This window comes from Telmatherina bonti (assembly GCF_933228915.1).
Source record: "Telmatherina bonti genome assembly, chromosome: 24".
Lineage (NCBI taxonomy): Eukaryota > Metazoa > Chordata > Actinopteri > Atheriniformes > Telmatherinidae > Telmatherina > Telmatherina bonti.
Window position 1 is genome coordinate 10,219,311 of NC_136633.1, and position 11,907 is coordinate 10,231,217.

The following is an 11,907-nucleotide window of genomic DNA, read 5'->3' on the forward strand; positions in this document are numbered from 1 at the left end:
GTGGAATTAAGGGTGATGGAATATACAGTTGTGCTGTCTTCATCCCCTTTCATTAAAGAAAAGGCTGAATTTACAACAGTCACTCAAATAACTGGAGACTTAAAAAAAGGAACAATCACAAAAAATGTGTAAATATACAATTTAGTAATATAAGACACTGTTTTTTCATTTAATTGAGTTGAATAAAAAAGAAAAAACTGAGAAACAACCTGATCCTGGACAAATTAGAGACTTTTCTGTTGAACAGTGGGACAAAATACCTGTCAACAGGTGCAGAAGTCTGACTGAGAGGAACAGAAAACACCTGACTGGAGCGAAAACAGTAAAGGATTGTTCAACTAAATATTACTTTATGACTGATGTAATATGGAATAAATTATCTTATTTGTTTGCTTTTTTAAAAGAATATTTCTATTGAACCAAAATTAGAAAATAATATAATGATTTTCATTAAATTTTTATTTATTATTACTTTATTCAATTTCAGCTTATTTTACAGGCAGCTGTTTTTTTTTTTCCTTCTTTAATGAAAGGGGATGAATAAATATGAGCACAACTGTATATTTTATTCCAAATTATCTTTTAAAAAAAAGTTTATTAACTGTACTTTTAATTAGAAAGGGGTAAAAAAAAAAAAAATTAAAAAAAAAAGTTTATTATTTGATTTTGATTATAAAGGGGTAAAAAAAAAAAAAAAAAAAGAAAAGAAAAAAAAAAGTTTATTAACTGTGCTTTTATTTAGAAAGGAGTAACCTGGCAGTGTTATTTTACTTCCGGTGGACAACAGAAGGACCACAACAAACAGAAACTAATGTAGTCTAACACCAGAGTTTGAGCAGAGAAACTCTCTGCCAGTTCATAAAAAGGTTTCACATTTCAAAAATAGGTTTTTACCAGATATTTGTGTTAAATCCCGCTGCAGTTCAGCATGTTGGCCACCGGAGCGGTGAGTAAACCCCGCCGGCATGACAGCTGGCCTGGATCAGGCCTGACTGAAATATCACGGTCATGATTTGATGTAGAATCATACACCTAATTCTGTTAGAGTACAACTCATCTGAACAGAAGCAGAAACTGTTTCTGTGTTTTTAAGGAAACAAACAGAACTCCTGAATGCCTGAAAAGAAAGAAATACTTATTATTCTTCCTGTACAAGAAGTCAGAACCAGTTTAGTTTCATGTTTGGGTGAAGTTGATCCAGCTCAGCAGATAAAACTGACAGAGGCCATTTCTTGTAGAACCATCGACTGTCTTCTTACAGCAGAACAGAACAGCAGCTCTTCCAGTAAAGAAAATAAAAACAACTGAAAATAAATCAACAAATGATCATTTATCTCCATCCAAAAAGACACAAAACACTAAATATTACATTATCAATAGCATTTTAACTGTTTAAATGCCAGTTCTGAATGCCTCATTCATTACAATAAACACAAAAGCTGATTTTTTTTCCCCCCATATAATAAACATTAAATGGGTGTTTGAACATTTGCATAATGTAAAAAAAAAATCCATTAGTTTTTTTTATATTGACTGAAATATGTTAAAGATTTGATGTAAAATCAAACACTTCATTCTGTTAAAATACAACTCATCTGATCAGAAGCAGAAACTGTTTCTGAGTTTTTAAGGAAACAAGCAGAACTTTTCTGGTTTATCTTCAGCAGCTCAGCGACTTGTTTGTGTTTCCTCTGCTGTTTGCAGGCCGTGACCACGGCCCTCGCGCAGGTCGACAGAGACAAGATCTACCAGTGGATCAACGAGCTGTCCAGCCCAGAGACCAGGGAGAACGCTCTGCTGGAGCTGAGCAAGAAGAGGGAGTCGGTGCCGGACCTGGCCCCCATGCTGTGGCACTCCTGCGGCACCATCGCAGCCCTCCTGCAGGTCCGACATGGACCGAGTCTCAGCCACATCTCTCTATGTGTAGCACCGTTTTTATCTTTATAATCATGTCACTTCCAGGAAATTGTCAACATCTATCCGTCAATCAACCCGCCCACCCTGACAGCACACCAGTCCAACAGAGTCTGCAACGCCCTGGCTCTTCTACAATGTGTCGCCTCCCATCCAGAGACAAGGTGACCGAACCCGTCTGTCTCAGGAGGAGATTCTCACAACATAATAATCCACATAACCAGTGGAACAAAACAAGTGGTGGTACTCCCTTAATGACTTACTGTTGTGCAAATATGCGACAAAACTGATACTTATATGTAGATCTATAAATAGATCTGTGGAATAATAGTTTTATAGCACAGAAATTACAAAAAAAAATCAAATTCACATTTGCCAAATTCAAAGTGCCATGGAGACACTTTAATGAACTTCAAGCCTCATTGCTGGACATTAAAAATAACACTGAAAGTAAATACAAAAACTAAAAGTTCATTAACCCTTTCATGCATGAATTAATAATTAAAACAATGCAATATTTTTCTAAATACAATATTTTACCTCTACAAATATGCAATGATACTTTTTTTTTTTTAAATTATTGATATTTAGTATTTTCTATGATTTATTTTAAACCACTCTACAAAATAATTATAGAATAACATATCATAATTATATTGTGTAAATCTTCTATAAAATATAGCTGTATCATTTTCTTTTCCTATTTATCGCAAAGGCAAAGTTGCGTAATTACATTATGTTCAGTTATATCATGTATTTATTTATCCTCCAGTGAGTGGAAACATATTGGATGACTCACTAACATCCAGTCAAGTGGTTTATTTACAAATATACCCTGCTCATTCATGAATGTGTAAGAAAAAAAGCTTGTAAATAGGTGTCCGCTACAGGGCCACTATGCATGAAAGGGTTAAAAACAAACAAAGTTCTACATTTAGACTTATTTAGCTTATTATTAGACTAATTTAACAGTGTATTACTATTACACTTTTCCGGGTGTGCATTATACGCTGTAAAAAGTAGTCCCGGTGTGCACTATACGCTGTAAAAAGTAGTCCCGGTGTGCACTATACGCTGTAAAAAGTAGTCCCGGTGTGCACTATACGCTGTAAAAAGTAGTCCCGGTGTGCACTATACGCTGTAAAAAGTAGTCCCGGTGTGCACTATACGCTGTAAAAAGTAGTCCCGGTGTGCACTATACGCTGTAAAAAGTAGTCCCGGTGTGCAGTAGACGCTGTAAAAAGTAGTCCTGGTGTGCAGTAGACGCTGTAAGAAGTAGTCCCGGTATGCACCATATGCTGTAAAAAGTAGTCCCAGTGTGCACTATACGCTATAAAAAAGTAGTCCTGGTGTGTACTACCTGCTGTAAAAAGTAGTCCCGGTGTGTACTACCTGCTGTAAAAAGTAGTCCTGGTGTGTACTACAAGCTGTAAAAAGTAGTCCTGGTGTGTACTACCTGCTGTAAAAAGTAGTCCTGGTGTGTACTACCTGCTGTAAAAAGTAGTCCTGGTGTGTACTACAAGCTGTAAAAAGTAGTCCTGGTGTGTACTACCTGCTGTAAAAAGTAGTCCTGGTGTGTACTACAAGCTGTAAAAAGTAGTCCTGGTGTGTACGACAAGCTGTAAAAAGTAGTCCTGGTGTGTACGACAAACTGTAAAAAGTAGTCCTGGTGTGTACGACAAGCTGTAAAAAGTAGTCCTGGCGTGTACTACAAGCTGTAAAAAGTAGTCCTGGTGTGTACGACAAGCTGTAAAAAGTAGTCCTGGTGTGTACGACAAACTGTAAAAAGTAGTCCTGGTGTGTACGACAAGCTGTAAAAAGTAGTCCTGGTGTGTACTACCTGCTGTAAAAAGTAGTCCTGGTGTGTACTACAAGCTGTAAAAAGTAGTCCTGGTGTGTACGACAAGCTGTAAAAAGTAGTCCTGGTGTGTACTACCTGCTGTAAAAAGTAGTCCTGGTGTGTACTATCTGCTGTAAAAAGTAGTCCTGGTGTGTACTACCTGCTGTAAAAAGTAGTCCTGGTGTGTACTACCTGCTGTAAAAAGTAGTCCTGGTGTGTACTACAAGCTGTAAAAAGTAGTCCTGGCGTGTACTACAAGCTGTAAAAAGTAGTCCTGGCGTGTACTACAAGCTGTAAAAAGTAGTCCTGGTGTGTACGACAAGCTGTAAAAAGTAGTCCTGGCGTGTACTACAAGCTGTAAAAAGTAGTCCTGGCGTGTACTACAAGCTGTAAAAAGTAGTCCTGGCGTGTACTACAAGCTGTAAAAAAGTAGTCCTGGTGTGTACTACCTGCTGTAAAAAGTAGTCCTGGTGTGTACTACAAGCTGTAAAAAAGTAGTCCTGGTGTGTACTACAAGCTGTAAAAAGTAGTCCTGGTGTGTACTACCTGCTGTAAAAAGTAGTCCTGGTGTGTACTACAAGCTGTAAAAAGTAGTCCTGGTGTGTACTACCTGCTGTAAAAAGTAGTCCTGGTGTGTACTACAAGCTGTAAAAAGTAGTCCTGGTGTGTACTACCTGCTGTAAAAAGTAGTCCTGGTGTGTACTACAAGCTGTAAAAAGTAGTCCTGGTGTGTACGACAAGCTGTAAAAAGTAGTCCTGGTGTGTACGACAAGCTGTAAAAAGTAGTCCTGGTGTGTACTACCTGCTGTAAAAAGTAGTCCTGGTGTGTACTACCTGCTGTAAAAAGTAGTCCTGGTGTGTACTACAAGCTGTAAAAAGTAGTCCTGGCGTGTACTACAAGCTGTAAAAAGTAGTCCTGGTGTGTACGACAAGCTGTAAAAAGTAGTCCTGGTGTGTACGACAAGCTGTAAAAAGTAGTCCTGGTGTGTACTACCTGCTGTAAAAAGTAGTCCTGGTGTGTACTACCTGCTGTAAAAAGTAGTCCTGGTGTGTACTACAAGCTGTAAAAAGTAGTCCTGGTGTGTACTACAAGCTGTAAAAAGTAGTCCTGGTGTGTACTACAAGCTGTAAAAAGTAGTCCTGGTGTGTACTACAAGCTGTAAAAAGTAGTCCTGGTGTGTACTACCTGCTGTAAAAAGTAGTCCTGGTGTGTACTACAAGCTGTAAAAAGTAGTCCTGGTGTGTACGACAAGCTGTAAAAAGTAGTCCTGGTGTGTACGACAAGCTGTAAAAAGTAGTCCTGGTGTGTACTACCTGCTGTAAAAAGTAGTCCTGGTGTGTACTACCTGCTGTAAAAAGTAGTCCTGGTGTGTACTACAAGCTGTAAAAAGTAGTCCTGGTGTGTACGACAAGCTGTAAAAAGTAGTCCTGGTGTGTACGACAAACTGTAAAAAGTAGTCCTGGTGTGTACGACAAGCTGTAAAAAGTAGTCCTGGCGTGTACTACAAGCTGTAAAAAGTAGTCCTGGTGTGTACGACAAGCTGTAAAAAGTAGTCCTGGTGTGTACGACAAACTGTAAAAAGTAGTCCTGGTGTGTACGACAAGCTGTAAAAAGTAGTCCTGGTGTGTACTACCTGCTGTAAAAAGTAGTCCTGGTGTGTACTACAAGCTGTAAAAAGTAGTCCTGGTGTGTACGACAAGCTGTAAAAAGTAGTCCTGGTGTGTACTACCTGCTGTAAAAAGTAGTCCTGGTGTGTACTATCTGCTGTAAAAAGTAGTCCTGGTGTGTACTACCTGCTGTAAAAAGTAGTCCTGGTGTGTACTACCTGCTGTAAAAAGTAGTCCTGGTGTGTACTACAAGCTGTAAAAAGTAGTCCTGGCGTGTACTACAAGCTGTAAAAAGTAGTCCTGGCGTGTACTACAAGCTGTAAAAAGTAGTCCTGGTGTGTACGACAAGCTGTAAAAAGTAGTCCTGGCGTGTACTACAAGCTGTAAAAAGTAGTCCTGGCGTGTACTACAAGCTGTAAAAAGTAGTCCTGGCGTGTACTACAAGCTGTAAAAAAGTAGTCCTGGTGTGTACTACCTGCTGTAAAAAGTAGTCCTGGTGTGTACTACAAGCTGTAAAAAAGTAGTCCTGGTGTGTACTACAAGCTGTAAAAAGTAGTCCTGGCGTGTACTACAAGCTGTAAAAAGTAGTCCTGGCGTGTACTACAAGCTGTAAAAAGTAGTCCTGGTGTGTACTACAAGCTGTAAAAAGTAGTCCTGGTGTGTACTACAAGCTGTAAAAAGTAGTCCTGGCGTGTACTACAAGCTGTAAAAAGTAGTCCTGGTGTGTACGACAAACTGTAAAAAGTAGTCCTGGCGTGTACTACAAGCTGTAAAAAGTAGTCCTGGTGTGTACGACAAGCTGTAAAAAGTAGTCCTGGTACGCAGAGGGATAGAATTTAAAAGTGCTGGTACTGCGTACCGCTGTGTATCAGCCCACTTAAAGCACTGCACATAATGGAAACAAAGCAGCTTCATGTAAATAGAAGACAAATAATTTTGGCAATAATATTAAATTTCATAAATAATGCTGACGGTGGCATAGTGGTTATCACTATGGCCTCACAGCGAGAAGGTCGCTGGTTCGATCCTGGGGCGCGGTTTGGACAGTGGCTTTTCTGTGTGTTCTCCATGGATGCGTGGGTTCTCTCCAAGCTTCCTCCCACCATCTAAAGACATGCATGTTAGGTTTAACTGGTTACTCCACATTGCCCCTAGGACTGAGTGTGAGTGGTTGTTTGTCTCTGTGTGGCCCTGCGATGGATGTACCCTACACAGACTGCTGGGAAAGGCTCCAGCTTCCTTCGTTGGATAAAGCGGTTTGGAAAATGAATGAAACTTCATGTTTACTGTGCAGACAGAAGAGGCTGTAGTTCAGTCAGAATCCACTCTCCTGTCCACACCGATGGAGCTGAAGTCGTTGACTTTTTATTCTCCTCAGGTCAGCTTTCCTAACGGCTCACATCCCGCTCTTCCTCTACCCGTTTCTACACACAGTCAGCAAAACGCGGCCGTTCGAATACCTCCGCCTCACCAGCCTGGGCGTCATCGGTAAGACAGTCTGGTTCCAGTCTCAGACCGGGTGTGGAAGTTTCCGGATGACTTCCATGTGTCGATTCTTTTTAGGTGCTCTGGTGAAAACTGACGAACAGGAAGTGATCAACTTCCTGTTGACCACAGAGATAATCCCTTTGTGCCTTCGCATCATGGAGTCTGGAAGCGAACTCTCCAAAACGGTTAGTTTTCCGGACATGTTCCTGTTAGATCTGGAATAAAAAGGAGACATCTGATGGACGTGGAACCATTCTCATTCCAGGTCGCTACATTCATCCTGCAGAAGATTCTCCTGGACGACACGGGGCTGGCGTACATCTGCCAAACGTACGAGCGCTTCTCCCACGTCGCCATGATTCTGGTACGTCGGCTGTTTCCGTTCAGGTTCATCGTTTCCACTCTGATCTCACCGTTTCTTCTCCTGTTCCAGGGGAAAATGGTCCTTCAGCTCTCCAAGGAACCGTCGGCCCGCCTGCTGAAACACGTCGTACGGTGTTATTTACGGCTGTCGGATAATTCCAGGTGTGTTAACACGGCCAGACGACAGGAACAGGTTTTGGTCCCCACTCGCTGCGGTGCACCTCAGGGGTCGATGCTGGTTCCTGAGAGGTTGAGGTGGGAGGGACAAATGTCAGCTGAGTTTGATTGACATGTCAGCATCCAATGGTTTAGAACGAGCCGGTTTGAAAGGCTGTGACGGTACGCTTTTGTCCGAATCGATTCTGATTTTTTTGGGTGCGGATTTGATTTAAATTGCGATTTTTGTAGATTTAAAACAAACAAAAAAAAAATGTAGAAAACTTTTGTTTTGCTCGTTATTTTTCTTCATTTCAATGAGGAAAAAAAAAAGACAATAAGCCAGATCATCTGCTATAACGCCCAAGAAGACAAGTAAAAAGATCAATAAAAACAATAAAAATGGCAAAAACTCTATAATGGATTCATTTTATTTATTTGAAAAAAAAAAAAAAAAAGATTTTTTTCACAAAAACTCGATTTTTAAATTGTGAAGCAAAAAAATCCAGGTTTTCGATTTTTCGATTCGATTTTCCCGCCCTTTGAAACCACAACATATTTTTTTATTTTATGTATCTACATAGTTTACTTTTGTTTTAATATTTTATATTTTTTCTGTAACTAAAGATAAAATACAATATATATTTAGATTTTTATGAAAATGTATATAGATTTATAAAATCAATTTAATGTATTTTTAAAATAATTTTTATTCACTTTAATATAATGAACATATTTGGGGTTTTTTTAGTCCTGTTTGTTCGACAGGTGACTAAATATTCAAATTTTTGTATTAGAGCATTTAATAAATTGGCTGCATAGTTTTTAGTTTGTTTCATCGCATGTATTTGCTTTTCATGTTTCATTTATTCTATAAACTATTATATATTATTACCGAGTTAGGGTTTGGCTTCCTCAGACTCTGGAATACCTGAAACTCAACATTCCCGCTGCTTGTTCCACATAAACTTTCAACTCCAGTCGAAAAAGTTTCTTTTTCTAATCCTGACATTTATCTCTGCTTCAGTCTGAACAGCGTCAGGTTTTATGTATAAATGAATGAAAATAATTCATCCAGGGAGGGAAATAGTTGCAAAATATATTTATTTTCCTTTCAGTATTTTAGTTTTCATTTTTATCTCACACTTTTAATTTTATTTTTATTTGTAAATGTTTTGGTTTTGATTTTGTTTTGATTTTCTTGTATTTTTTCGGTTGTGTGTCTCTATGGACGTCTATGCAGTCAGCTTTATAGTGTGTGTGTGTGTGTGTGTGTTTCACAGAGCCAGAGAAGCTCTGCGGCAGTGTCTCCCCGACCAGCTCAAAGACACCACCTTCGGCCAGGTTCTGAAGGACGACGCCACCACCAAACGCTGGCTGGCCCAGCTGGTGAAGAACCTGCAGGAGGGGCAGGTCACCGACTCCCGGGGGATTCCTCTCCCCCAGTAGTGACGCCCGCCCCCCCCCCCCCCCCCCCCCCCCAGACACACACACCCAGAGCAACACCAGCGAAGAACTGCCAAACAAAAAGCACAGATTCTCCGAGACCTGAAGCTGCAGGTTCTGGTTTGGTAGATCCGCGGCGGCAGAACTCTCATGGCTGTCGCTCAGTTTTTGCTTCAGCACGTCGTTCTGCTGATGGACGAACAGCTGAAATAAAAAGATTCAAGTGGTGCAAACAAACTCTGTGAGGCTGTTTCTTTCTTTACTTGTTCCTCTTCCTGTTAACTCCGGAAGCAGCTGGTTGGACCTGAAGGAGCCGCAGATTTCATCTGAGACCAGAAGGAGGTGCCATCGTCCTGCTCGCTGCAGGAGGTGTTGGCCGCTGGAGGTCGGGTAGAAGCAGGAAGACGGGTAAAAAAACATCCCGCTTTTATTTTACGCGTGTTGTAAGAAAACATTTTTAAACTGTCAGTGTTTAAGAGACGACACAAAAGGCATGAAGCTGTGACCTGTGTTCAGTCAGAGGCTTCTTCACCTCAGCTTTAATCACCTGAGATTCTTGGGTTAATTCTTGGTGTTGGAAAGTTTGTTTATTTTTATGAAGCAAGACAAATTATTATAAGACTTATTATTATAAGACAATAATGTTAAAAAAAAAATTTAAAAAGTGCTGACTTGATCCAATCTGAACTCTTAAAATGGTTGTAAACATGTTCATCCAACCAGATCCCTCCTGTTTGTTTATGTTTCAGGGTTTATATTCATGCTTCTTTTGGGAAAAACTGAAGCTGCGAAGGAAATGTGGTCAAACATCACTAGTTGTGTATCATTTACATGATTTATTCCAATTCCAACTTTATTTATAGAGCGCTTTAAAACAACACAGTTGACCAAAGCGCTGGACGCAATCCCAAGCTCAACAACATACAGAATGTTATACAAGTAAAATAAAAACAATAAAAATCACTTTAACACACAATATATATTTAAATATTTATTTGTCTAGTCATTTATCTACACATTAGTGTATTTATTACGTTTTAATTCTTTAAATTATTTACACACTTATTCATTTTAATTTTTATTCTTTTAATTACAGTCCTTGGCAAAGAAAGCATATTTGAACCAATTCAGGAACCGGGTGATTCAAAGTGATTTATAGAAACATTAAACTTTAGAAAATAAGTATCATTTAGGAATAAAACAGAAAAAGGAAAGAAAGAACATTAAGTTAAAATAGTGTAAAAAAAAATAAATAAATACACGATCGAGTTAGAAAAGCAAATTCCAGCACTGAAGAAACGGTGGATTTAAATAAAACCATTCATTCATTCATTCATGTTTGCCTTCATCAAATTATTTGGTTATTCATGTACAGTGTGGATTTAGTATTCATTTATTCACTCAGTTCATTGATTAATAAACGGGACGTGTGAATAAGTCATGAAGTCATTACATGAATGAATAAATAAATGTATGGATTGGCCTACTGTAGAGGGACGGTTAATGGACCGTCTCAGACCAAGTCCAGTAGTGAGTGAATTAGTTAATACATCGATAAATAAATTGATGAATGACAAAATAAATAAATGACTACATGAATGGATCATTAAAAATACATAACATGAAATTTAGGTAAGTAATTAGTATTTATCCAATTATTTCTTCTTTTACATTATTAATATTAATTATTGTTAATTATTCATATTAATTTATTCAATCATTACTTATATATATATATATATATATATATATATATATATATATATATATATATATATATATATATATATATATATATATATATATAGATAGATAGATATTTATATAGATAGATAGATAGATATGAGTAAGTAATATATATATGTGTATATGTATACACATACATATATATGGTCATGTGATGGACTGGTGACCTGTCCAGGTGTACCTGACCTGATGTAGTTCCAGCTTCCCCGTTACGCTGAATGGATTTGGTGCTTTAGACAATGAATGAATATTATATTTGATTTTTATTTATTCATCCACTTCATCATTTATTCATTTGATTTTTTTTTTTATTTGCTCAATTTTTCACACGTTTTTTTAGTGCTTTACCCATCCATCCATTCATGCATCCATTCATCCATTCATCCATCCATTCATGCATCCATTCATCCATCCACCCATCCATTCATGCATCCATTCATCCATCCATCCATTCATCCATCCACCCATCCATCCATTCATGTATCCATCCATCCACCCATGCATCCACGCATCCATTCATGCATCCATCCATCCACCCATGCATCCACGCATCCATCCACGCATCCATCCATCCATTCACGCATTCATCCATCCATCCATGCATCCATCCATCCACGCATCCATCCATCCATCCATCCATGCATCCATCCATCCATCCATCCATGCATCCATCCATCCACGCATCCATCCATCCATCCATCCATGCATCCATCCATCCATCCATCCATGCATCCATCCATCCACGCATCCATCCATCCATCCATCCATGCATCCATCCATCCATCCATCCACCCATCCATCCATCCATCCATGCATCCATCCATCCATGCATCCATCCATCCATCCATCCATGCATCCATCCATCCATCCGTCCATCCATCCATCCATCCATGCATCCATCCATCCATGCATCCATCCATCCATCCATGCATCCATCCATCCATCCATCCATCCATCCATCCACCCATCCATCCATCCATGCATCCATCCATCCATGCATCCATCCATCCATCCATCCATGCATCCATCCATCCATCCGTCCATCCATCCATCCATCCATGCATCCATCCATCCATGCATCCATCCATCCATCCATCCATCCACCCATCCATCCATCCATGCATCCATCCATCCATGCATCCATCCATCCATCCATCCATGCATCCATCCATCCATCCATGCATCCATCCATCCATCCATCCATCCATCCATCCACCCACCCACCCATCCATCCATACATACATATGTAACCTGGATAAAATGTAAATACACTTGTTATAAATAACTAGTAGTTCATTATGCTAGTTGCAGTGGGCTACACATACATACATATATACATGCATACA

General features: G+C 39.2%; 1 protein-coding gene across 2 annotated transcripts; it reads left to right on the top strand.

Annotated features, from left to right (window-relative positions):
• Positions 1–785: 785 nt before the first annotated feature.
• Positions 786–9,039, top strand: cnot9 (CCR4-NOT transcription complex subunit 9). Of its 2 annotated transcripts, XM_079263601.1 has the most exons (8): positions 786–946; positions 1,705–1,884; positions 1,963–2,078; positions 6,741–6,850; positions 6,926–7,035; positions 7,116–7,214; positions 7,284–7,375; positions 8,653–9,039. In XM_079263601.1, exons 1-8 carry the CDS (start codon positions 929–931, stop codon positions 8,816–8,818), a joined length of 891 nt encoding a protein of 296 aa, XP_079119727.1. In that variant the 5' UTR covers positions 786–928; the 3' UTR covers positions 8,819–9,039. The 2 variants fall into 2 exon arrangements, with proteins under 2 accessions (XP_079119727.1, XP_079119726.1); XM_079263600.1 differs by having other exon boundaries at positions 6,741–7,035.
• Positions 9,040–11,907: the final 2,868 nt, after the last annotated feature.